We start from the raw sequence: 27926 nt of genomic DNA, 5'->3' as shown, positions 1-27926 counted from the left end.
GAGTGATACTGGCTTCATAGAATGATATAGGGAGGATTCCCTCTATCTTTTGGGATACTTTCAATAAGATTAGTACCAATTCTTTTTTGAATGTTTGATAGAATTTAGCTGTGAACCCATTTGGGCCTGGACTTTTTATGTGTGTATGTGCAATGTTTTTATTACCAATTTAATCTCGCTGCTTGTTATTGGTCTGTTTCAGAGTTTCTATCTCTTCCTAGTTTAATCTAGGAGGGCTTTGTATTTCCAGGAATTTATCCATCTCCTCTAGGTTTTCTAGTTTATACATGTAAAGGTGTTCATAGTAGCCTTGAACAATCTTTTGTATTTCTGTGGTATTGGTTGTAATATCTCCTGTTTCATTCTAATTGAGTTTATTTGGCCCTTCTCTCTTCTTTTCTTGGTTAATCTCACTAATGATCTATCAGTTTTGGTTTATCTTTTCAAATAACCAGTTTTTTGTTTCATTTATGTTTTGTATTTTTGTTTGTTGGTTGGTTTCAATTTCATTTAGTTCTGCTCTGGTCTTTGTTATTTCTTTTCTTCTGCTGGGTTTGGATTTGGTTTGTCTTGTTTCTCTAGTTCCTTAAGGTGTGACCTTTGATTGTCTATTTGTACTCATTCAGACTTTTTGATGAAGGCATTCATTGCTATGAACTATCCTCTTAGCCCTGCTTTTGCTGTATCCTAGAGGTTTTGATAGGTTGTGTTACTATTATCATTCACTTCAAGTAATTTTTAAATTTCCATCTTGATTTCATTGTTGACCCAACTATCATTCAGGAACAGATTATTTAATTTCCATGTATTTGCATGGTTTTGAGGGTTCCTTTTGGAGTTGATTTCCAACTTCATTCTACTGTGGTCTGAGAAAGTACTTGATATAATTTCAATTTTTAAAAATTTGTTGATACTTGTTTTGTGGCCTATCATACGGTCTATCTTGGCGAATGTTCCATGTGTTGATGAATAAAATGTATATTCTGCAGTTGGTGGGTAGAATGTTCTGAAAATATCTAAGTCCATTTGATCTAGGGTATAGTTTAAGTCCATTGTTTCTTTGCTGACTTTCTGTCTTCATGATCTGTCTAGTGCTGTCAGTGGAGTACTGAAGTTCCCCACTATTATTGTGTTGCAGTCTATCTCATTTCTTAGGTCTATTAGTAATTGTTTTATAAATTTGGGAGTGCCAGTGTCAGGTGCATATATATTTAGGATTGTGATATTTTTCTGTTGGACTAGTTATTTTATCATTATATAATGTCCATCTTTGTCTTTTTCAACTGTTGTTGTTTTAAGGTCTGTTTTGTCTGATATAAGAATAGCTATTGCTGCTTGCTTTTGGTATCCAGTTGCTTGGAATATCTTTTTCCACTCCTTTGCCTTAAGTTTATGTGAGTCCTTATGTGTTACATGAGTCTCCTGAAGACAGAAGATACTTGGTTGGTGAATTCTTATCCATTCGGCCATTCTGTCTCTTTTAAGTGGAGCATTTAGGCCAGTTACATTCAACTTGCCTATTGAAATGTGAGATACTATTCTATTCATCATGCTGATTGTTGCCCGAATACCTTTTTTTTTTATTGTGTTATTGTGTTATAGGCCTTGTGAGATTTATGCTTTAAATAAGTTCATTTTGGTGTATTTTGAGGTTTTGTTTCAAGATTTAGAACCCCTTTTAATAGTTCTTGTAGTGCTGGCTTGGTAGTGGCAAATTCTCTCAGCATTTGTTTGTCTGAAAAATACTCTCTCTCCTTCATTTATGAAGCTTAGTTTTGCTGGATACAAAATTCTTGGCTAATAATTGTTTTATTTAAGGACATTAAAGATAGGAACCCAATCCATTCTAGACTGTAGTGTTTCAGCTGAGAAATCTGCTGTTACTCTCATAGATTTTCCTTTATAATTTATTTGATGCTTTTGCCTCACAGCTCTTAATATTCTTTCCTTTGTCTTGACTTCAGATAACTGGATGACTATATACCTAGATGATAATCTTTTTGCAATGAATTTCCTGGGTGTTCTTTGAGCTTCTTGATTTTGAATGTCTAGGTCTCTAGCAAGGCCAGGGAAGTTCTCCTTGATTATTCCCTCAAATAAGTTTTCCAAACTTTTAGATTTCTCTTCTTCCTCAGGAACACCAATTATTCTCAGGTTTGGTCATTTAACATAGCTCTAAACTTCTTGGAGGCTTTGTTCATCTTCCAAAAATTCTTTTTTCTTTGTCTTTGTTGGATTGGGTTAATTTGAAAACCTTGTGTTAGGAAAATATAAAGGAAGAGAGCAATGGAGAGAAAGCAACTCGATGGCCAAACAGGTTTATTCACAGGAATAAGCCTGCAAGGTGTCTCAGTCAGGAGTCTGGTTGAGACCCTGATAGCTTAAAGCTGAGGTTTTTATAATAAAGTTTCTGCAGGAGAGGGGTTGGGGAAGTGCTGGCAGGTTGGAACTGTAAGGGGCCAGGGAAGGATGTGGTAAGGGCCAGTCAGACTTTGTTGTGGTCAGGGTTGTTATGCTCTGCTAAAGGTATGGGTGAGGGTGACATTTGCTTTGCTTCTGGGAACACTGTCACCAAGGCAGAAAACACAATCACCAAGGTAGAAAAATGGCATCACTATTGTTAATTCTCTCACCTTGTCTTTCAGCTCTTAAGGTCTTTCTTCTACTTGTTTGATTCTATTGTTGAAATATTCCAGTGTATTTTGTATTTCCCTAGGTGTGTCTTTCATTTCCAACAGTTGTGATTTTTTAAATTGATGCTATCTATTTTTTCTGGAGTTTGTTTTGTTCATATCCTGTATTATTTTTAAAATTTCTTTAAGTTGATTTTCACCTTTCTCTGGTGCCTCCTTGAGTTGCTTAATAATCGACCCTCTGAATTCTTTTTCTGGCAATACAGAGATTTCTTCTTGGTTTGGATTCATTGCTGGTGAGCTAATGTGATCTTTTGGGGGTGTTAAAGAACCTTGCTTTGTCATATCGCCAGAATTGTTTTTCTGGTTCCTTCTCATTTGGCTGGACTATGTCAGAGGAAAGACCTGGGGCTCAAGGGCTACTATTCAGATTCTTTTGTCTCATGTGATGTTCTCTTGATGTGGTGCTTTCCTCCTTCCACTAGAGATGGGGCTTCCTGAGAGCTGGACTGCGGTGACTGTTATTGCTCTTCTAGGTCTAGCCACCCAGTGGAGCTACCAGGGCTTCAGGCTTGTACTGGGGAGTGTCTACAAAGAATCCTGTGATGTGATCCGCCTTCCGGTCTCTCAGTCATGGATACCAGTACCTGCTCCAGTGGAGGTAGCAGGGGAGTGAAATGGACTCTGTGAGGGTCCTTGGTTACAGTTTTCTTTGGTGCACTGGTTTTCTCAAATGCTGGTTATGTCAGCAGTAAAGTTGTCATGTGTACAGACTCAGGACCTCTGGTTAGCCAGGATGTTACAGGTGGTAGAATTAGCTGTTGTTTTCTCCTTTCTTGGAGCAGCATTGTTCTTTTATAAGTTGTTGTAATGGCTTGAGCTGGTTGCCAGCCAGGAGGTGGCACCTTCAGGAAAGCAACAGCTGCAGGGGAAACAAACTTGTCCTAAGGTCTCCTGGATAAATATTCAGGTTTCTCAGGTGATGGGTGAGGCCATAGAGCTTCCAAGAGATTATGTCTTTTGTCCTTGGCTACCAGGGCATGTAGAGAAAGACCACAAAGTGGGGGTAGGGTTAGGTGTGTCTGAGCTCAGACTCTCCTCGGACAGGGCTTGTTGTGGCTGCTGTTGGGGTGTGGTTCTCAGGCCAATGGAGTTATGTTCCCAGGGGGATTGTGGTTGCCTCTGCTGCATCATACAGGTTGCCAGGGAAGTGGGGATAAAGCTGGCAGTGGGCACCTCACCCAGTTCCCACACAGCCAGCAAGGCCAGTCTCATTTTCACTATACCCCACCAACAACACTGAGTTTATATTTAGGCAGCCAGTAAGCAGGGATGAGATCTTGCCCCAGGCTACAAACCTCCCTAAGGAAAAAGCAAGCAGAGATTTTAGGCCTGGCCACTACTCTCCTGTGGTGGCTTCTGTGCTCTTGTTTGCACTTCCTGTTTGCCATTCCCCCATCCCCATTCTGCCCTGGACAATTTACACCTGTTGAAATTATTACAAAGTTCAGCTGGAAGTTTCGTTTTCCCTGTGGTCCTTCCCCAATACCCCTGGCTGCCCTCCCCAAGGACTCCTGTGAGATAAAGTCAAAAATGGCTTCCCTGGGGACTGGGAGTGCCTACAGGGCTCTTCCTGCTGCTGTTTCTACTTTTATATGTTTCTCAGCTCTCTAAATTCATTTCACCTCTAGGAATGGTTAAATCCTTCTCCTGTGATCTGGATTTTCAGGTTCTTCAGTGAGGATGTGTGTTTGGAGGCAGACTTTCCCCTTTTCACTCTTTGGGCATTCACAGTGTTTTGGCTATCTCACGATGTTTGCAGCAGCAAGCTGCTTCTTTGAAAGGGTCTGTGAATCGTTTCAGTTTTCCTAGTATGTTCCTGTGGTAGTTCTTGGAGCAAAGGTTCATGATGTGAGTCTCTACATGCTGTTCTGTTCATCCAAGTGGGAGCTGCAAGTTAGTCCTGCCTCCTATCTGCCTTTCTTTTCCCCCATAACCCTAATCGACTCAATTTAATTCAATTCCAAATTATCTTGGATGTTAAAACTAGAGAGGTCTTTAGAGATCTCATTGCTTGGTGAAGATAATAGAGTTTTACGATAGCAGTTGTGTTGGCTCATTTCCATTCTAGCACCAAGTACTTTCTGTGACCAAAAGATGCATTTTCAAATAAGCATTACTGGACAGTGGGGGTGGATTAAGGGTACAGTTCGTGGGATATTATCTTTGGGTGTTAAAACTAGAGATCTTTGGAATCTCATTACTTGGTGAAGATAGTAAAGACTTAAACACCTAGTTGGGGTGGCAGTGAGCTCTATAAAGGTACAGATTAGGTGGATTAGGTGGTCTTATTTACCTGTGTCTCTAGCAGATGGAAGGTGATCAGTCAGGGTTTGATGACTGACCGAGTGGCTGTACAGACAGATGGGCAGATGGATGAAGAGCTGGATGTCTGGATGAATGGATGGACTATGGTAAGGTTGGGTCAGGTGTCCACTTACCACCTAGGGGATCAAACCTGATGATTTCCAAGGCCCTGTGGTCTCTGGCCCCTTCCTCCTGTTCAACCTCAACTTGCAGTGAGTTCTCTTTGGCTCACCCTTTCCAGTACACTGGTCTCCTTTTGGCTGTCATTCTTACCAAGTTCCTTTCTGCCTACGGACTTTGTAGAAGTCAATTTCTGCAGCCTGATGGTTAGCCCTCACCTGCTTCCCCCATTTTTCAGATTTTAGTTCAATCATCCCTTCTTTAGGGAAGTCTTCCTTGATCTTACACCATACATCTGTTTTTATGGCACTTCTATCAGATGCAATTTTACACTTATTTATGAAATCATTTGATAAATATTGGTCTCCTATACTAGATAATACCCTCTATGAGGGCAAGGACCATGACTGGGTATTTTGTTGACCATCGTGTTCCTAGCACCTAGGAGAATGTCTGGCAAACAGTAAATGTTTAATAGATAAATTCTGACTCACTGACTGAATTTGTCTTCAATAGTACTATACTTAAGGGAATGTGGCAGTTACAACAATCAGCAATAAGGTCTATCAAGTGTTTGCTGCATGCTCATCATTTTACTGGGACACCAGTAGCAAGCCTCAAAGCAAAACGAGGATCTTGGCTGTGTCCTCTCCATGCCTACTCTCTGCCCTTTAGAGGCCAAGATGTATATAATATCTGAGGCCTATGTTAGTAATTAGCAATTTTTTCTTATGGTAGAGTAATGGTCACCCCAGATCTGTGGTACTCCTTGCATAGAGAGGTGGGGTCTATGTCTACTGCCCTAGAATCTGGGTAGTCTCTGTGACTGCTCTGACCAATAGAATATGGTAGAAGTGATAACTGGTCAGTTTTTGAGCCTATGTCTTGAGGGAAGCCTCCCTTCTCTGGGTCTTGGCACTCTCTCTGGGAACTCCTGAGCTGCCTTATAAGAAGTCTGACTACCCCCAGCACCAAGCTAGAAAGGCCACTAGTCAACATTCCCTGCTGAGCTCCCAGCCAACAGCCAACCATGTGAATGATCCTCTTAGAAATGGACCTTGCAGTCCATCAGGCCACTCCAGCTGATGCCATATGAAACAGATAAACTGCCCAGTCAAGTCCTGTCCAAATTCCTGACCCACAAAAAGGGGAGCAAAATAAAATTATTGTCTTTAGTCATTAAGTTTTGGGATAATTTGTTAAGTCCCAGTAGATCACAGGAACAGTGCTATTCCAAGGGCCAAGAAGCAAGTTTTAAGTAAATGCGTAGGCACTCTTCTCCCCAACAGTGATACACAACCTAATAAATATCAGTGACTGAGCCAAATATTTTGTGGATGGGAAGCAACAACAAAATAATGCCAATATGATAGAGCAAACCCTGCCTCTATACCAGACCTGGTGGACATTCTGAGCTCCAGGCGTTCAGAACAGCTAGCTTTCATATATCAATATTTCATAAAACTAGAATCAAAGCCCCAGATTTTATATAAATGTGAGCAGTCATATTTTCCATTTCAACAATATTTATTAAGGGAGTTTTATTATTTTTCAGTAATTAACACTACTTATACTCCTATTAACAAAACATTAATCATTTCATTTATTAAGGGTCAGTATTATGTAAAATGAGGTTTGGGGCAAAACCAAACCAAACAGATCCATGCTGAGAATTATTGTATTACTGTAGGGATTACAAGGGCTTCTTCCTTGCACAGCACCACATTTCTTCTACTTGGTCAATTTTCTTTGTTCCTTTGCGTCCCAAAGAGGCTTTCTCACATTGTAATCAGTATTCCAAGCAACTGACACAGACTGAAAGTAGACATAGGAGGTGCCCTCACCTGTCAGGTGTGCAGAAAGGCCTTGCAAGGAACTCAGCAGGTGGGATTGCCAAGATCCTGTCCTGGGATTATCCATCTGGGAGCCCTCCATCCTGCCATTTTCCCTAAACAACGTTGACTTTAAATTGTGAGCATTTGGTTTTAAATAACAAATACTGAGAACCAAGAATCCATCCTAAATATACCTATACTCTGAGACTGTGGGTTTGATAGGGGAAAATTTGAAAAGAGAAATCACTGTGAAATATCTTTCCTTTTTAGTGGTGGTAAAGATTGAAGTTCGGCTAATGAGGCGGCAAGCCTGAGAAATCATACGTGAAGAGCCTACCCGGTACGCTCTTGAGAAGCTGGCAGCTTTGTAATTGAGAAAAGAGAGGGGATTCAGAACAGATTTCCTCCCCAGCCCCACGATGTTTCTGTCTTTGGCTGCTGATGCTAAAATGTGAGCAACTTTAAACTCTGCTCCGTATTACCCAGTGTGGAATGTAGGATGTAGATTACAAATGCTTTTATGAGTCAGCCGCTGTGAGGGGAGATGTAAACCTAATAGTCATAAAACTGTTTGCCACAGACACAGTTTATTAAGTCTAATAAAGAAAGGTGTGGGGGCAATACCTAAAACGGGTGCTTGTTTTCCACAGAGAAGGAGGACTGCAGAAACAGAAGAGAAGAAGGAGGGAGAGACCTGAACAACTGGCCCTGTTTATATTTGCAAGGTCAGTGAGATGGCGGCCCTAGAGGTTTTGATTTATGACTATGTCTGTGTCCCAACCGGCATACCTGAGATGGAGTGAGATGACACTCACACCCTGATTAGAAAGCAGTGAGGGCTGGCTGTTCAAGAAAGACAGGCGGGGAAAGAAAGGATCTAGGATCAATACATACCTCATCATAGGATCAGGAAGCAGCTGCTAAAAAGCCTTGAGGCTGAATTGAAAGAGGAACAATAAAGGGGAGTTTGATGGACTTCCTAACCAAGAGCAGGAGAGTGGTGCAGCTTGCTTTAGACCTGCATTTTTCAAAATTGCAGACTGACCAATCTGTGTTTCATAAAATCAATTCAATGGGTTGTGCTCAGCATCTGGGACAGAAAGAAAAAAAGGAAACAGAAAAAGGAAAGAAGGAAAGAAGGGAGGGAGGGAAGGAAGGAAAAGAGGAAGAAAGGGAATAGCAACACCCATTGTAAGGATAAGTGTAGTTTTGTGAACTTTTAAAAATTTATATATACATGTATATATCTCTGAGTTGAGCTGTAAATGGTATTGGCATACTGCAGATTGCAGTCAGCAAAATTTGAAAGCCATTGCTTTAAACTAGTTGCCTGATGTCCAGACACGGAATGCAGTAGAACTGGGGTCCTTCAGTCCAGACTTCCCTGTAGCTGATCACTTCCTGTCAAGGAGTCCCGTGGAAGTGAAATGGAGGTAGAGGCCCAGGAGGAGCCGTATTTCTTGATTTGGCTTTTGCAAAAAAGGACAAGGTTTCTGTAAGTGTTCAGTGACTTCAGAGAAAATGACCACACACAAGCAAAATTCAGGCTCTAAGGAAGAAAAGAAGTCAGTAAACTAAAGAAAATTGATTTTTAGAAAGCTGCTTCCAACAGGCTTAGTGAAAGAGCCGAGGTGGAGAAATTTTCATTGAAAAAGACATGTAAAGGAGAAAGGATGGACAGGAGGAGCCATTTCCCAAAGAAACACAATGAAAACACCGAGAAATTACACTTCATGCCCCTGTCTCCTACCCCACACATCACAGATGCTTGCTCGCCACAGGAAGGGAAAGGAGAGCACAGTTAAGGAAATTCACTGAAGGTCAAGGGAACCAGTGCCACCGTGAGAGGAAGCCTGATCAAGCCTTACCAAGCAGTTCTAAAAAACTGCGAAGTCTTGAAAAGTTCAGCTCTAAAAGCCAAAGCAAGAAATGGATTTTGACTTGGAAAGATATCAAGTCAAGTCGAAAAACATTCTTCAAATCAAGAACAAGAGAATGATGAAAATGTCTTTACTCCTTTAGTTGGAAAGGAAGAGAAAACTGATGATAATAGCTAAGAAGGAAGAGACGGGGCAGAGGTTGGTTTGCATCACAAGCACACTTACTTCTTAGGCTGTATTTATGTAGGTGACTGCGAAGGTCTGGCAGAGGCTATAGGTAAGGGAGAGGTCCCCACCAAGCTGCCCCACAGACAGGAGGTTTTAAATTTTAGTGTCAACTCATGAATCATGAATCACTTAGGGAAATTTGCCTAGCTATGAGATGGATGAATCTCTAACCACCCATTTTCTTTCAGAGAGTGACTCATAGTGGCTAGGTTTGAATTTAAGCTGTGTGAAGTTAGTGCCTAACTCAGGCAAAAATGAAGATTTGATACCCCATTCATTGTCTACACCCCTTTCTCAGGTTCTTAATTCACCCTAGCATGAGATTTACAGATGAGACTTGAAATGTCAGGACTCCCTGCCAGGACAGCAAGCAGGCTACATCCCTGCTAATTTTGGCTGGTTGCTAGTGACTGTTTGGAGCACTGGGTGAAGTTTTGCAAGACTCTGTTCTAATTCCACAGGAAAGGGTACAATGATGTTTGCTAGGGGCTGGATATAGGGCTGTAGTGAGTTAAACGATGGCCCTCCAAAATGGTATATCTTCCAAAATCTGGGAATATAATCTTTTTTGGAAAAAGGATCATTGCAGGCGTAATTAAGTTAAAGCTTTTGAAATGAGATAACCTTAAATTAGGATTAACTCTAAAGCCAGTGGCAAGTGTCCTTAGAAGAGAAGAGAATACAGAGCAGAAGGCCTTTTGAAGACTGGAATCATGCTGCCACAATGCAAGAAACGCCTGTAGCCAACAGAAACGAGCAAGAGACAAGGAAGGAGTCTTCCTTAGAGTCTTCGGAGGCTGTGTGGCTCTGTCACCACCTTGATTTCAGACTTCTGGCTTCCAAAATGTGAGAAAATAAATTTCTCTTGTTTCTAAGCTGCCCAGTTTGTAGTAATTTGCTGTGGCAGCCCTAGGAAACTAGTACAAGGACTAAGAGTCCGTTGGTAAGGTATTTGCTGACTTGGTGCATAATTTAACTTAAAGACTTGAAATTTAACTTAAAGACTCAAACCTTTACTTGAAGTCATAAAACCAGAAGGATGGAATTTCAGGCACTTATCAAGTACAAGAAGGACTATTCAGGACGGGGACAAATATCAGTAAGTGATACTCTGCTTCTTAGAATACAGGATTTGCTCATGGCAGAATTAGAGAAGCATGATGTCTTAACCAGTGTGTATGGGACTCTGGCTAAATAAAAATTTCTTGACATGATGAGTTACTGAAAAAATTTTGTTGTCAGATATCTTTCTCTGGAAGGAAAAAGGAAGAGAACCCCCATTTATCAAATATCCAGTATACCTTTATATATGTTATATTATTTATTCTCTACTACTGGGTAAAACTGGTATTCTGATTTTTTTGATTACATAATTTAAGCAAGCTTTCAAGGGTTTATAAGTAGGAGGGCAGATCTGACCTCAATTTTGGTCTCCACTACACCACTTAATTTCTTTCCACAGTACCATACTGCCTCCTAAAAGAGGGTTTTATTTATTATATATATATACTTTTTAAAAAACAGCTTTATTATTGATATACAAAATGCACAAATTTAAAATATATAAACTGGTAAGATTTGACATATGTATACATCCGTGAAGTGATCACTACACTCAAGATCACATCATCCCTTGTGCCCCCTTTTTTTTTTTTTTTTTAAATTGTGCCCCTTTTTAAGCTCTCCCTCTCACCCCCTCCCTGCCCTATGCCCCCCAGGCAACCATTAAACTGCTTTCTGCCACTATAGAGATGTATTTGCATTTTTTAGAATTTTATATAAATGGAATAATATAGTGTGTACCCTTTTTTGTCTGATTTTCAAGCAGTGCAATTACTTTGAGATTCATCCATGTTGTTGTATGAATCAATAGCTCATTTCTTTTCATTGCTGTATAGTATTTCTACGTATAAATGTAACACAATGTGTTCATCCATTCACTTGTCAATGGACATCTAGGATGTTTTTAGTTTTTTGGCTATTACAAATAAACCTGCTATGAACATTCATGTACAAGTCTTTGCATAGGCATAGGGTTTTGTTTTGTTTTGTTTTGAGACGGACTCTTACTCTGTTGCCTAGGCTGAAGTGCAGTGGTGCAATCTTGGTTCACTGCAACCTCCACCTCTCTGGTTCAAGCGATTCTTTTGCCTCAGCCTAAGTTGCTGGGCTTACCGGTGCCCACCCACCACACCCAGCTAATTATTGTATTTTTAGTTAAGATGGGGTTTCACTCTGTTGGGCAGGCTGGCCTCAAACTCCTGACCTCAGGTGATACACTTGCCTTAGCCTCCTAAAGTGCTGGGATTACAGACATGAGCCACTGCACCCAGGAGACATAGGCTTTCATTTTTCTTGAGTATATACCTAGGAGTAGAATGACAGGATCATGTAGATATAGGTGTGCATGTTTAGGTAGATGTATGTTTAATTTTATAAGAAACTGAAAAACTGTAAAATGGCTGGACTATTTTACATTCCCACCAATAGTATAAGATTGTCCCAAGTACTCCACATTTTCCACCAACATTTGGTATGGTCAATCTTTTTAATTTCAGATATTTTAATAGTTATGTAATGGTAACTCATTGTGGTTTTAATTTGTGTCCCTAATGATTAAGGATTTTGAGCATTTTTTCATGAGCTTATTTGCTATCCACGTATCTTTTTTGGTGACTATGTATTCAAGTCATTTGTCTGCTTTTTAATTAAGTTGTTTGTTTCCTTATTAGTAGGTTGTGGAAGTTTTAAAAAATACATTCTAGATAGAAGTTCTTTATCAGATACGTAATTTACAAATATTTTCTCCAGGTCTGAGGTTCTGTTTTCATTTTTAAAAAGCACTGTAGATTCATTCATCTGAACTGGTTTAGGTGTGGTTCTGTGTAGTAAAGTGGGATTGATTGGATGATAGCTCCAAAGCCTGTGCAATTGTAATAGTTTAGAGTTCAGATTTTATGAGGACATTGCAGGAAGAGATAGACTATGAAATGTCACCATGTCACCACATGTTTGCCTTCCTTGAAAATTTCTGAAAAGGGCTAGATGATTTGGGGTAAGTTTCTAGAAATCAATTGCTGAGTAGTAGACACAAACCTAGAAGGGCATTAAAGCCAATAGGATTCGGCAGCAGTCACTGCAAATCCAGATGACATTTGCTCTGGATGCGGGGCCATGTTTTAAGGAAGTTCAGTCCATTGCACAGGAAAGTGGGTCTTTCAGGTTGAGCCTGTTTTTGCCCAGTAAGGCAGACTGGCTGCTGGAAGGGCTAAGAACTGAATGCCTTTGCTTCAGTGCTTTTGTCTTGTGGTAGGCTAAGGTGGTGTAAAATTGGTAAACCAGCAGAATTAGTCTTCCCTGCCTCCTATTTCCCCTTTCGGTGACTCCCTTCACCCCTTCCCCTTTGTGTCATATTTATTATTTGCCTTCCTCAGTCAATAATCTGAGAAGCTCAATCACTCCAAAGTGATAGGCAGTTAATAAAATACATATTCCCTAGGGCAACGCTATGGTTTGTCTTCACCAAAACTCATGTTGAGGCTTGGTCTCCAATGGGGTGGCATTGGAAGGCAGTGTTTTAAGAGGTGATTAGGTTGTTAAGAGAGATGAATGCTTTTCTCACAGGAGTGAGTTCTTGCTCTTGGGTGACTGGGTTAGTTACCAGGAGAGGGGGTTGTTCTAAAGTGAGGCTGCCTCTTGCATTTGGTCTCTTTTGCACATGCCTGCTCTCCTCTCTCACATGCACTCATGCCATGTGATGCCATCTGCCATGTTATGAGCCAGCATGAGGCCCTTGCCAAATGTGGCCACTTGATGTTGGACTTTCCAGCCTCCAGAGCTATGAGCCAAATAAACCTCTATTCTTTGTACATTACCCAGTCTCAGGTATTCTGTTATAGCAACAGAAAACAGGCCAAGACAGGCAGTTTTTAAAATAAATATATATGCCAGACTTTATTTATCTAGCCTACTGCTAATTGGACAGTTCATCATGTTGTTTATACATCTTATATTCTTAATGACTATTAGTTGCTAAACATTATAGTATTTATCTTCTGGTGCACATATGTAGTTGTTTTTGTTAAGTATTTATGAAGAGTGAGCATGCTGGATCAGAGGACAACCATATGTTTAGCTTTAGTAGATACTGCAAAATAGTTCCAAAAGGTTGTACTAATTTACACTGTCACCAGCAACGAATGAGAATTTTGATTGCTTCACATCTTCATATTTGCTATTGTTGGTCTTTAGTTTGAGATATTCTGGTGAATATGTAGTAGTATTTAATTGTGCTTTTAATTTGAATCTCTATTTTTAAATTTTTTAACTGATCGCTACCTTTATTCTTCTATGTTCAGATAACATGTTCTACATTATTTCAATCACTGAACATTTGTTGATATATGTATGGCCCAGTATATGATCTATTTTGGTAAATGCTCCATGTGTACATGACAAGAATATATATCCTGTAGTTGTTGGGTACATGTTCTATAAATGCTAATTAGGTTAATTTTGTTTATTGCTTGGTCCAACTACTCTTGATAAATTTTTTATATTCTTATTAAAAATTATTCTTTTGATTTTTTAAAATTTTATAAGTTGCTGAGATAGTTTTTAAAAATATACATAGAGTTGAGGGAGATTGTGGCTTTTAATTTTTCATTCAGTTCTGTCAGTTTTTTGCCTTATATATTTTGAGGCTGTATTATTAAACATAGAAATTGAAAAATATTTAATCTTTCTGGTGAATTGAACCTTTAATCATTATGAAATGTCTCTTTTTGTCTCTTTGTATCTAGTAATAATTACTTTAAAATCTGCTTCACTGGCTTGTTTTTCTTACTTTACGATATCACCTTGATACTTCTCTGATGGAGTGATGAAGTCTATGGTGCCTCCCCTTGAAACTTCATGGACATTTGTGACAGCAGAGTACAGCAGAAGTGGTGCTATGTAACTCCTGAGGCTAGCTCATGAAAATTAATACACATCTATCTTATTCTCTTGGATGAAACTCTTGGAATTTAGCTACCATGCTTAGAGAAAGCCCAAAGTAGCCCACATGGAAGGACCATCTTAGGTTTTCTGGCCAAAAGCCCAGGTAAATTTCAACATAAACTGCTAAATGTGAAGATGCCTCTGTGAGTCACCTCAGCCTTAAGTCATCTTCAGTCTTCAAATCTTTCTAGCTGAGGCCTTGGACATCCTCGAGCAAAGACAGGCTAACCCCACTGTGCCTCATCTAGGCTCCTGATTATGAACACAATAAAATGGTATTTTATGCCACTAAAATTTGAAGTTATGAGCAGTAGTAACTGGAACAGTGTAGTATAGTTTCTTTTATTCTTTGTTAACTTTTGTATATCCTTATTTTATTTTCTTTTATTTTATTTTTTGAGACAGGGCCTCACTTTGTCACCCAGGCTGGAATGCAGTGGCATGGTTATAACTCACTGCAGCCTTGAATTCCTGGGCTCAAGCAATCCTGTTGCCTCAGCTTCGTGAGTAGCTGAGGCTACAGGCATGGGCAACCATGCCTGGCTAATTTTTTAAAAAATGCTTGGGCAGGCGCAGTGGCTCACACCTGTAATCCCAGCACTTTGGGAGCTGAGGCAGACGGATCACGAGGTCAAGAGATCGAGACCATCCTGACCAACATGGTGAAACCCCGTCTCTACTAAAAATACAAAAATTAGCTGGGTGGGGTGGTGTGTGCCTGTAGTCCCAGCTACTTTGGAGGCTGAGGCAGGAGACTCACTTGAACCCTGGAGGCAGAGGTTGCAGTGAGCCGAGATCGCACCACTGCACTCTAGCCTGGCGACAGAGCGAGACTCTGTCTCAGAAAAAAAAAAGTTTGCAGAGACAGGGTCTCACTATGTTGCCTAGTCTGGTCTCAAACTCCTGGCCTCAAGTAATCATCCTACCTCAGCCTCCCAAAGTGCTAGAATTACAGGCATGAGCTACCATGACAAGCCTATATCCTTATTTTTAAGGTGTGTCTCTGGTAAACACTATGTAGCCTTTTGAAAAAATTGAGTCTGACAATCTTTGTCTTTTAGTTGGAGTATTTAGTCTATTTAAATTTAATGTAGTTATTCATATATTTGAGCTTAAATCTACCATCCTACTATTTTCTTATTTATTTTTCTTTTTCTTTCTTTTTTTTTTAACCTATAGTTTCTTATGGAAAAAGTTGTTCTTTTTCTGTATTCTTTTTCTCTACTTTCTTTTCTTCTTTTGGAATGATTATATTTTATTATTTTATCTTCCCTTCATTAGCTTGTCAGCTATACATTCTATTGCAAAACTTTCTAACAATTACACTACAAATTACAACATGCATCCTGGACTCCCCACCCATATTTACAGTTTCAGACAGCCTCCCAAGATAACTAACATTAAACTGAGACAAAAAGGCAAATGAATGAATCAGGATTGAAAACTGTATCTAGGAAATAATTTTGAGTGTGGTTAGTAACACATGGAGTTGTCTAATCTACATAGATCATAAACCTATTGAGTTTTTGAAAGGGTAGTATTTTCAAAGAAACCCGGAACTTCCAAAAGCTTTTAGGTGGCATAAGCCTTAAAACAGCCCCTGAGTCATCAAATGTTCATAAACAGGACACAGTCTGCAAAAGCTATACAGCCTTCAAGGAAGACATGTCTTCAACGTGGCTATGGAGGATAATGGACAAGCAAGACAGCTAGGAAGGCAGAGCTAGAGGTCAAAGAGAACAACAGACAAGGGTATTCCTCTCAGAGAGACAAATCAAGGTCAAACGTAGGAGGTTTCCTCACATCCTGGGTCAACATGTTCATTATTTATATGACTGCAGTATTTCCTCTTCCTCCTTTTATAAAATGGTAGCTGTTTTTGGCAGTTACCCTGATCCGACCATAAGGTGTTGCATTCAGGCCTGAGGAAGAGAATGCACACCCATTGGAGAACCTAGCCTGGTACTATGTATGCAGCAGTTGGTGAGTGGGATTTTGAGTTGTCTCACTTGGGAGGCAGTAAACATACATGTTCTATAGGTGGGGAAAAAAGGTAACATGGATTGACTGACTAGAGGAGTACATTGTGGCTGAGACTGCTACTATCAACACACTCATTTCCTCATTTTCTTGGGCTCATGGACCTTATTTCCCATCCTTCCTTGCAAGAAAGCATGGCCTTGCTGAGTTCTAGACAATGGAATATGAGTCAAAATGAAGTGGCCATTTTCAGGTCTGGACCATAAAACCTCCTGGGAAATTCTCCATGCTCGTCTCCATTTTATGTGGATACTGATGAGCATTGTGACTTTAGAAGCCACGTTTAACGTGGTGAACCCTCAAGATAGAAGGAGTCTTAGTTCTTGAATCACTGCTCAGGTACCTGTTTTGGAACTTATTTGAGCAAGAAAGAAATGTCCTTTAGATATAATAGCTAACATTACCCTTAGCAATACATGAAACTGTCACTTATCCCAACCACACACGAAGCGACCTCTGCCTTATTGGCGGGTATACAAGAGAGGAGAACATATGTTAAATCTCTCAATCCTGACAGTTTTCCTAAGTGAGACCATAATGCTGAATTTTCTTTTCTTTTCTTTTCTTTTTTTTTGAGATGGAGTCTCACTCCTCTGTCACCCAGGCTGAAGTTCTGTGGCACGATCTCGGCTCACTGAAACCTCTGCCTCCCAGGTTCAAGTGATACTCTTGCCTCAGTCTCCGGAGTAGCTGAGATTACAGGCACCTACCACCACACCTTGCTAAGTTTTGTATTTTTAGTAGAGATGGGGTTTCACTATATTGGCCAGGCTTTGGGCTCGATCTCCTGACCTTGTGATCCTCCCGCCTTGGACTCCCGACATAATGCTGAATTTTAAAGGAGAAGTCTCTAAGCTCCATTTGGGCTAAGTGCGCTGGCCCATGAGTGCTGAGCACCTGCCCTTGTTCCCATCTTACTCTACTTGGGAAGCCTTTTGAACCACAGGAGGGAGGAGCCAGCAAGACCCCAAGAGAATCGAAGAAAAGTGAAGTCAAGCAGAATGATAAATTCTTAGAGGGGAAGTTAATTTCAGATGTTTTACTTAGTTGTTTCCAACTAAAGGCTCAATCATTTAAGTTATTCTTCATGCCATTTTGGTGACAGAGATATAATTAAAAGTCAGGTCTCCTGTTACGATTTATGACAAAAGAAAATGGACAGGCACACACAGTATTGTTTCGGCAGGCAATTAAGCACGATATTTCTTTAATGTCTCGTGGTTTGTCTTAAAACGTTAAGAACTTTTTTTCATTCTACATGATAACATAACGTCGAAGATTTTAATATAAAAGAAGTTTCAAATTACTTGTGGTAAAAAGAGGACTCTCCAGGAAGATGCCTCAGGCCCCTTGGCATCTTGCCACTTGCCCCAGGCATGCACATCTCCCAGTTTAAAGACACAGCTTGATTATGGATAAAAAGTTATTTTAGTGCTAGGGAATGCTTCCATGGGCTTCTCCTCTCCTGATCCCTTTTCTTATAGTCTACGGCCTGTCATCCCCATATCCAGCCCCAGTCCTAGTGAATCAAGCACTGCCAAATTCCTACTCATCCTTTGAGGTTCGGGTCCATCATCATCTCTTCCAGCCAAGCCTCCTATGACCTTCCAAGTCCAGTTGTTCCCTTCCCTAGTGTCTAGTCCACCACATACTAGATCCTGCACATATTAATATCTAGCACACACCTGCCACATTGCAATCAGTCTATTCGCATATTTACCTCCTCCAGAAAGTAGGACACATACAAGTACTCAATATTAATTGAGTGAACTGAGGTGATGGCTGCAGGCTCCCTGGAGCCAATGGCCCAACCTGTCCCCAGCCCCTCCCAGCTATGGCTGTGAGGGTGGGAGATGAGTGGTCACTTACTGGCTAGGGGAGGGGCTCCGGAGGTAGTGGGCCTGCACCGCCCTCACGTTGGCTTCATCCTCCTCACTTGGGACTACCTGCTCCTCCTCTGGGTCCTTGCTGGTCGCCATGACAACCTGCCAGCCTCTGAAAGTTTGGCAAGAAAAAGGCAGTTAGGGAATTAGGTTCCAGAGGTTTTGTCGGGGGATAAGGTGTGTCGGTGATGTCACCTCAGTGGAACTAGGAATAGGAAGGTCCCAGTGGGCAAAGGACCGGCAAGGAAAACCCAGTCAGACCTGGCCCAGCCACTGTTACCAGGACACCAAGAAGTGCACCCCACCATATTGGGAGACCACCTTGAAGTAACAATATTGAGGTGCCAGTGTGGCTTCTTCCACAGATGCCAGCAAGGGAGCAGGCAGAGGAGCTAGCAGGTTACCTGAACTCAGCTCAAGAAGTTGAAGAACAATGACTTCCCCAGACCAGCAAAATTTTTCAGTTGAAATTATAGGGTGTGCATATACACACAGCCCTCACCTACGCCCATGTGCACCCCTTTGTCTCTGCTGGGGAAGACGCAGCTGGCCTTCGCTGACTCTAACCAAGGCCACAGGAGGCAGGGCCTTTGGCTCAGGCGTCATCCTGGAGCCTATTAAGGAGCATGAAGTATACCAGCAGCTGGTCCCAGCCATCATGGCTGTGCCCTGACACTCAGGGCAAAGCCGCTGCCCTTTGTATTATAAGTCCTGGGCTCACCAGGACTGACGAGGGGAGAAGCACACTCACCTCTAACCTGCCTGGGTGTTCCCCACCAAGGGCTGAGGGACCCAGATGAAATGACCGAAGCTGAAGTTCCGGCCAGTGAGACAGGAACCAACCACCTCCTCTCTCCAGGGCTTCTTCTCCTAGGGGCAGGACAGCTGTTAACAGGAAACCTTAGCCACCCTCTAAATTTAGCCTCTGGCCCCATAGGCTGGCAGATCTCTGGGAGGAAGGAATGCAGGCTCCAGACCCAGGCCCCAAAGCAGTCCTCACTTAACTCTTTCCCTCCTGGCTGATTCTCCAAACACTGACATTTAGCAGCAGAATTGGAAGACGTTTGTGCATGGTAGATGGAGAACCTAAAAAACAGTTTTTCTCTGGGCTCTCTCTTCAAACCCTCTTGCCTGGGACCGCCTATTCAAAGTTCTTCCAGAAGAGAGTCTAAATCCAAAGATACAGAAGAATAAAAAACTTACCACAGCCACATGTCAACCTCAGAGGCCTAAATAAAAGACCAGATATATAGAATGGAAAGGGTCCTCAACAGGTAGATATTGGGAGAGTACTGTGGTACAATTAAAGAGTAGTCATTGCTTGTGACAAGGATTACATTTCTTTTTCTTTATTTTTAGACAGGGTCTCACTCTGTTGCCCTGGTGAGAGTGCAGTGGAGCCATCACAGCTCACAGTAGCCTCAACCTCTCGGGGTCAGGTGATCTTCCCACCTCAGCCTCCTGAGTAGCTGGGAGTACAGGCACATGCCACCACACTCAGATAATTTTTAAATTTTTTGTAGAGATGGGGTCTCACTATGTTGCCCAGGCTGGTCTCCAACCCCTGGGCTGAAGTGATCCATCCACCTCGGCCTTCCAAAGTGCTGGGATTACAGGTGTGAGCCACGGTTCCCCACCTACATTTATTTTAATAGACATGTCTCTGGATGGTCAACTGAACAGTTGTCCTCATCCTCCATGTTTCCTCCCCTCTACTCACACCCCGAGGTGATGATGGATTGGCAACCCTGGTGACATAAGAATTCTGTGAGCTTCATAAATGTCAAATAAGCTATCTTACCCCACTACCCCCTCTACCATCACTATGATCAAAGCAAAGCCAAATAGCCCACACCTCTCATCCCACACATACTATAGTCATCTTTTCATTAATTTATCCATCCATCTATTTACCCACTTACAGATATTCATTGATTACCTACTACATATGGCACCGTACTTGACCAAAGTTGGTAAGACATGTAGCTTAAAGTTGTCTTTCTTCCTAGTTAGGTGGAACGATGCCTGGTATATAGTATCATTCGGAATGGCTGAATGAATGAGCTCACTGTTTATTAGGAGGAATGAGGCACAGACCAAAAATAACTCAAGCATAAGACAGAATGTAGTGTCCTAAAAGAGATCCAGAGTGCTGTGTGAGTTCAAAGGTGAGAAAGAGCCCTTCTGACTGAAGAAATTAGGAAAGGCTTCCTAGAAGCAGTGGTGATAAATGAGCTGGCTTCTAAAGGACAAGTAAGATTATAACAGCAGATATAGTAGGGGAAGGGTACCGAGGGGGTGGCATCAACAAAGTTTTGGGGGTAAGGAAGTATGAGTTCTGGGTATGAAAAGATGTCTAACTTGGTCAGAGCATAAATTACAAATTCTGGAAGGTAGACTGTGTTTGAGAACAAATGCTAGAATACCTTAAAAGCCAATTTGTTAGGTTCTGCAGAGTCAGTGATAGGACCCGAGCAGACAAGTAATAGCATCAGGGCTGTGTGTTAGGAAGAATAATTTGGCAAAGATATTATAAAATGTTGGGGCTGAACAATTATTACATATAATAAGAGAATTTAACAAGGTGCCTGAATGAAAGGTAATAAACAGAAAACAACAAATTTTGTATGTCAACCAAACCTAGCAGTCAAAAGGATTGATAACAATAATTCATGCAGGATATTATGAATTCATAACACAAAGAAATGCTAGGGGAAATACTTGCAATGCTTATCACATCCAAAAGTTCCTTTCCCTAATGTACAAAGAGCTGCTAGAAGTCAACAAGCTAAAGATCAACAACTCAATAGAAATATGGCCAAATGACTGGACGTGGTGGCTCATGCCTGTAATCCCAGCACTTTGGGAGGCTGAGGCAGGATTGCTTGAGCCCAGGAATTCCAGACCAGCCTGGTAAACATAGCAAGACTCTCTCTATATTTTTAAAAATTTATTAAAAAAAGAAATATGGGCAAATGAGCTACCTAGTCTCTCTCTATATATATGATGCACAACTATATTAACATATTTTCAATTTCACTAATAAATTTTTTTTTTTTTTGAGATGGGGTTTTGCTCTGTCGCCCAGGCTGGAGTGCAGAGGCACCATTTTGGCTCACTGCAAGCTCTGCCTCCCGGGTTCACCATTCTCCTGCCTCAGTCTCCCAAGTAGCTGGGATTACAGGCTCCCGCCACCATGCCCGGCTAATTTTTTGTAGTTTTAGTAGAGGCGGAGTTTCACCGTGTTAGCCAGGATGGTCTCTATCTCTAGACCTTGTGATCTGCCCACCTCAGCCTCCCAAAGTGCTGGGATTACAGGTGTGAGCCACCGCGCCTGGCCTAATTTCACCAATAATTTTTAAAAGTAAATTATATATACATGGTGAGAGGCGACAATGTGCTAGTAGCCCTCGATCAGTCTCGGCGCCTCCTTAGCCTTGGCATCCACTCTGGCCGTGCTTGAGGAGCCCTTCAGCCTGCCACTGCACTCTGGGAGACCCTCTCTGAGTTGGTTGAGACCTGAGCCGGCTCCCTCTGTTTGCCGGGAAGTGTGGAGAGGCCCCAGTGGGAACAGGGGAGTTCCCAGTGGGCGCGGGCTCAGCGGCCCGCACTGGGAGTGGCCAGGCAGCGCTGTAGGCCCTGGGCAGTGAGGGGCTTAGCACCCGGGCCAGCAGCTGCGGAGGGTGCGCAGGGTCCCCCAGCACTGCCGGCCCCCCAGCGCCGCGCTGGAATTCTCGCAGGGCCTCAGCCGCTTCTCCAAGCTGCAGGGCTCGGGACCCGCAGCCCGCCATACCAGAGCCCTCCCCCGGCCCCCACCGTGGGCTCCCGCATGGCCCGAGCCTCCCTGATGGGCGCCATTGCCTGCTCCAGGGTGCCTGATCCCATCAACCGCCCAGTGGCTGAGGAGTGCTGCCTGTGGGTCGGGACTGGCCGGCAAGCTCCGCCTGTGGCCCCCGCATGGGATCCACTAGGCAAAGCCAGCTGGGCTCCTGAGTTGGGTGGGGACTTAAAGAACTTTTATGTCTAGCTGGAGGATTGTATATGCAACAATCAGCACTCTGTGTCTAGCTCAAGGTTTGTAAACACAGCAATCAGTGCTCTATGTCTAGCTAATCTAGTGGGGACTTGGAGAACTTTTGTGCCTAGCTAAAGGATTGTAAATGCACCAATCAGCACTCTGTCAAGATGGACCAATCAGCTCTCTGTAAAATGGACCAATCAGCTCTCTCTAAAACGGACCAATCAATTTTCTGTAAAATGGACCAATCAGCAGGATGTGGGTGGGGTCAGGTAAGGGAATAGAAGCAGGCTGCTCGAGCCAGCCGGGCGACCTGGTGGGGTCCGCTTCAGCTGTGGGAAGTTTGTTCTTTCACTCTTGGCAATAAATCTAGCTGCTATTCACTGTTTGGGTCTACGCCACCTTTATGAGCTGTAACACTAACCGCAAAAGTCTACAGCTTCACTCCTGAAACCAGCGAGGCCTCGAACCCACCAGAAAGAACAGACAACTCCAGATGCGCTGGCTTTAAGAACTGTAACACTCACTGCAAAGGTCTGCAGCTTCCTTCCAAAGGCAGCGAAACCACGAACCCATGAGAAGGAAGAGACCACGAACCCATGAGAAGGAAGAAACCCCGGGCACATCTAAACATCTGAAGGAACAAACTCCATCTTTAAGAACTGTAACATCATTCCCTGCGAGGGTCTGAGGCTTCATTCTTGAAGTCAGTGAAACCAAGAATCCACCAATTCCGGACACAATGGGATATCATGTTCATTTAGATTGGTGATGAGCAGAAAGTTTGATAACTGTGTCATAGACATTTGGTAGCTGTGTTAGTGAGTGTGTGGGGAGATAGTCATCCTCATATGCTGCTAGTAGGAGCGTAGTCTGCAAAATTCTCTTGGTAGCTAGTTTAGCAAAATCTATAAAAATTACAAATACGTATAACCTTTCAGTGAGTCATTTCAGAAATTTTACTTTTAAGAATTTATCTTACATGTATAATCACAACACGTGTGAAATATCGTACACATAATAGATATTGGTTGCAATCGTTTCGTAATTGTGAAAGATGGGGAAAAACAATCTTAAAAGTAGTTTGGTTAAATAAATCATGTCACTCATATACAGTGAAATATCCCCATTTTAAATAGATAATGGTGGTTTTATACATACCAATACAAAAAGTTTTCCAAAACCTTTCATTAAATGAAAAATGAATAAATCATTGCAGAACAATGTATATGGAACGCTATCATTTGTGCTTATTCTGTCACATATCTAGAATATCTATGGAAGAAACCAGCAACAGCCGCTGCTCCTGGAGAATTATGGTTCCACACCACTGATCATTCTTTCAGTAGGGTGACCATCATCCCAATTTGCTCGGGACTGAGGGGGTTCCTTTTGGTTTGAAAACTGGGACAGTCCTAGGAAAACTGAGAGGAGTTGGTCACACGTCCCCAAGATGATTTTCTTTCACTTATGAACTTGCTACTTTCCCAATCAGAATATAAACTCTGAGGGGAGAGATTTCCTGTTTTCTTCATGACTATATCTCTAGCGCACTGTGGGGTGGAGGATGTAAAAGAGGAGAGAAGTAGAGAAACAGATCACATTGTGTCTTGAAGTGTTTCAGCAAATATGGGCAACACCTTTCTTTTACTAGCTTGGAACCCTACCTCTGAGGGTATTTCTCTTTTTATTATTTATTTCCTGTCAGTTATAAAGCCTACCCCTTTGTGACCGGTCTAGGACTTTGTACACCTGCTAAGTAGGGAGAAGGCAGGGGAGGTGGCTGGTTTAAGGGGAACTCGAGGGAAGTAGGGAAGACTCCTCATGGGACCTTTGGAATAGGTGACGCATGAGCCCAGCCCCAGCTCACCTGCCAATCTAGTTGAGGAGCTCACCTGCCAATCCAGCTGAGGCTGGGCAGAGGTGGGTGGGAAGGAGAACTGCAGGGACCTCCAGTTGGGCCAGGCCAGAGGCTGCCTTAACCAGACAGCTCAGACCTGTCAGATGGCTGCCAGTGACAGGCTAGGTTTAGGGCAGAGAAGAAGCAAGACCATGGTGGGGAAGATGTGGCCTGTGCTGTGGACACTCTGTGCAGGTGAGTAGGCCCCTTTTCTGTCCAGCGCCCAGGGGTGGGTGAGACATGGGGACCTAGGGCTGAAGGAGAGACTCTCCCAGAGCCTTCCCAGGAAGGGCTTCCAGCAACCCAGCAGTGTTCCTGCTGGGCAGAATTACACATTCCGGGCCAGTGCCCGGAATCAGAATGGTTTTTATTTGCATATTAGTGAATAACATTCTAGCCCATTGCTGAAACGAAGAATTCAAAGTACTCTCAAGACCATATTTTCTTATCCCAAATTAGATTATAGGATCAGACACAGAATTTGACAGTGGGGACAAAGTATTTGAAATCCAAGTTGTCTTAGAAAATCCAGGGTGTGTGGATCTAGATACGTTCATTATCTAGTATATGAACATTTGTGTTAAAACCAGAGAAAAAGATGGGAAACTGAGAGAGAAGAGACAATGCAACTTATCCAGTAGCATTCTCAGAGCAAGAGAAGATTCAAACCCTAAAAACAAACAACAAACTAGAAGGGTCTTTTCCAAAGGCCAAAGCTCCTTGCCCCTTCTGGGACCCTGGTCATTGAAAACTCTGGGACTCGGAGCATTTCCCTCTGGGAGGGAAACCTTCCAGAATAAAATCAGACATTCATGAGCATATGGTTGAATCCAAATCAAGTGCTTAATAGCACAGTGTTGTGTGGGGACCTATGGAGTGTCTAAGGATTAGAATGGAAGTCTTGGCATTAAGGTTCCAACTATTTTGCTGGGCATCAGAAGGAAATAGAATGGAGAGAGGGAAGTTGAGAGATGCAGGGTTTGGGAAAGTTTAGGAATATCTTTGGTTTAGTGTATTTGGCCATCACGTTGCAATTCAGACACTGTTGAGGGCTTCCAGGATCCAGCAGCAATGGGGAGGAGAAGAGTTATACCAGGAATCTCAGGAGCACTAAGCCTCGGGAAGTGGAAACCAGGAGACTGGTTTAGAGCTCACTTTTTAGCATACACAGGAAAGCTAAGGGCCACGTGGCCTACAGCTCATCTTGGTTCTCCCAGGTCCTAGATACGCTCATCTCTCAACACCTGGCATTGGGGCTCTTGAGGGAAGGGCAGCCTGCTGCTGGGGAAGGGCTGGATCACATGGTTTGGAGGAAGATCTGGGTAAGATCATTAGCTCAGGCTGGCTCAAGTCCATCGGACTGAAGGCAGAAAGCCCCTCATCATCCACCAAGATGGACTGGTTGGCTCATTCCTTTATCCGAACAACTCTTTACTGAGCATATAGTTTGTGCAGGCGCCATAGAAGTGAGGAGTCTGGAATGATTAGTCATAATTGGGCCTATCTCAGCCATCAGATTCAGGCAAGGAGGATGCTTCAGGGCCTGAGGGAGGGAGGCTGAAGGAAACACCCTTCCTCCCTGACTGGGCCAGTGATTCTCCCATCTTCTCCTGGTAAGCCAGAAGCTGCTCCACGCCTGCACCACCCCAGCTCCCAACACATAGCCCCACACTTGTAGTCTGGCTGCAACCTATGCATGAATGAAAAGAAGAAAATTTGGCTTAGAAAAAAGATCTTAAAACGAAATGCTCACCCAGCTTGGAGGGAAAAGTGGCCTTAAGTCTGAATTGCCTGGAACAGGACATTTTGCTTCTTCCTATGAGGAGGCAGGTGGCCCCTGGGGAACGCACCCAGCAGAACAAATCTTGGGCATGTTTTCAGACACACTGATGGAGTGTCTTCTACCTCCGCCCCATGCCCCCCCACAGCCTGCCCAGCCGAGAATCATTTGCCCACCACCGTTTCTTCCTCCATATCTTACATTAAGAGGAGGAAGGGACCAAAGAAGTGGGGCAGGAAAAGCCAGGCTTGGTGGTCAACTCGAGGCATATAGACAGAGTTTACCCAATAGTGAAATAGCCATTGCCACTGCAGGTGAGCAAGGAAGACCTTCAAAGGTTGAACAAAAGCAACCAGGCAGTCCTCCCCACCATGCGTCATGAGAGGACACCACCTCCTCCTCTGCACAGGTAGGGGAGACCCAGGTAGGAGCAGGGACATTAGGAAAGGCTTCCTGGAGGAAGTGGAGCTTCAGTTGGGTTCCAGAGGACCTACTGGGCTTCTCTTTTCTTTCTCTTCCCATCTGACCTTTCCCAGGAATTGATTCTGCTAAGACCTGGGCAGGGAAGCACTGCACTGATAAACGGGTCCCAGGACTCAAGTGGTGTTTGAGGAAGCAGAAGCTATTCATAGGGTCCCATGCAGGGGACACAAACATAAGGCAGTGCTTTTAAACTAGAGAGTTTAAAACCGACTAAGAGTTGGCCTTTTTTTTTTTTTTTTTCCTGTGAAACAGAGTCTCGCTCTGTTGCCCAGGCTGGAGTGCAGTGGTATGATCTCAGCTCACTGCAACCTCCGCCTCCCAGGATCAAGAAATTCTCCTGCCTCAGCCTCCTGAGTAGTTGGGAGTACAGGCATGCACCACCATGCCTGGCTAATTTTTTGTATTTTTAGTAGAGACAGGGTTTCACTACGCTGGCCAAACTGGTCTTGAACTCCTGACCTCGCGATCCGCCTGCCTCTGCCTCCCAAAGTGCTGGGATTACAGACATGAGCCACTGATGATCTGCTTTTTATGATTACCATGTGCTGACAATTCTAAACAGAGTCAGTGACAAAACAGACCTCCATGCCTGGGAAATGATCCACCCGTCGCTCCTGACATTCCACTGCCATCCCAAGGGATCAAAGGGGGCTGACCCTATTGCCTCTTAACTGACTATGGTGTGGGCAAATGACTTCACCTTGCTAAAGTCTTCTTGCAAAGTCTTCTAGTCTGAAATGGAGAGGGTGTAAAATTCACACTGTGCCCCAACAGGGCTATTATAGGTACTAAATGAGTTTGCACATGTAAAAATCTTAGAACAGTACCTGACACATAATAACCACTCAATAAATGCCAGTTATGAGTGCAGTTATTGTTATTACTGTGGGGAAATGTAAGTTACAGAAAATTAGTAGACTTTGGTGACCAATCATCTGAGAGCTCTGAGATGGCAGACACGTGCCAAGAAAGGGAGTCAGAGGTCGCTGTGGACGAACCCTAAATTATCACCCAAAAAGCCGCCATGTGCTGCCCCGTCCATAAGGCTGTTAGAGAAAATGCTCCAATGTGTGCACAAAATCAAGGCACTTCCATTTCAGGATTTTTCTTCAGCCACCAGACTTCATGAAAGATTTGACGTGCTGCCATGTACAGCTGCATGAAAAGGGATACATAAAGAGGAAAGTTCCAGGAGAAAAAAGTCACTGAACAGCTCTGCTCAGAGACAGTGAAAGCTTTGAAGACCCAATCTCCCTCTCACACACACTTACTTACACATCCCACCTTCCTAGAATGAGAGAAGGCTTCCTTGTTTTTCTAAGTTAAATGAGAAAAACTCAGGAGAACTTTAACCTGGGAAAGGTGCCTGCCTGTCCGAGATGCAATCAGGATTAAAATGTCCTACTCTAGTCTCAGTCCCAGCCTCAATGGGGAAAGGATGTAATGAATGGTCCATTTAAGAGGGGTAGGTGTTCAAAAGAGGAAGAATAATAGTGTAGGCCAGTGGCTTTCAACCTTAGTTGCCCATCAGAGTCACCTGGGAAGTGAAAATACAGATGCCCAGTCTCCCCCATACCTTCTGAGTCAGGATCCAGAGGGGCAGGGTCTGAGTTTCTCTCTGGTTGTTGAAAAGTTACCCAGGTGATTCTGATGTGCAGTCTAGGTGTCCAGACACAAATTGGAACTTGAGGAAAAGTCGGTTTAATGAACAGTTGCCTCTAATACACTGCATGTGACTTTCGGCTCCGTTTTTCATCA

The 27926-nt window shown here is 42.9% G+C and overlaps 2 protein-coding genes across 4 annotated transcripts in view; one reads left to right on the top strand and one right to left on the bottom strand.

Annotated features, from left to right (window-relative positions):
• Window positions 1-19155, bottom strand: part of STYXL2 (serine/threonine/tyrosine interacting like 2) — a 39035-nt gene extending 19880 nt beyond the window's left edge. The window contains exons 1-2 of one of the 3 annotated variants that reach the window (XM_015125371.3): window positions 18739-19155; window positions 17974-18099 (exon numbers count right to left, since the gene is read on the bottom strand). In XM_015125371.3, the coding sequence (XP_014980857.3) occupies window positions 17974-18083 (110 nt within the window). In that variant the 5' untranslated portion in view covers window positions 18084-18099; window positions 18739-19155. Of the gene's footprint in view, window positions 1-17973; window positions 18100-18391; window positions 18558-18738 lie in introns of those variants that run through there. The other 2 variants (XM_077999120.1, XM_015125376.3) reach the window with 2 other exon arrangements.
• A 4664-nt stretch (window positions 19156-23819) lies between these two features.
• GPA33 (glycoprotein A33) overlaps window positions 23820-27926 on the top strand; it is a 39206-nt gene continuing 35099 nt past the window's right edge. The window contains exon 1 of the mRNA XM_015125386.3: window positions 23820-24100. Within this exon, the coding sequence (XP_014980872.1) occupies window positions 24010-24100 (91 nt within the window). The 5' untranslated portion in view covers window positions 23820-24009. The remainder of the gene's footprint in view (window positions 24101-27926) is intronic.

This window comes from Macaca mulatta, chromosome 1, assembly GCF_049350105.2.
Source record: "Macaca mulatta isolate MMU2019108-1 chromosome 1, T2T-MMU8v2.0, whole genome shotgun sequence".
NCBI lineage: Eukaryota > Metazoa > Chordata > Mammalia > Primates > Cercopithecidae > Macaca > Macaca mulatta.
The sequence above is the reverse complement of the archived record's forward strand: the minus strand, read 5'-3'. Positions and strand labels throughout refer to the sequence as shown.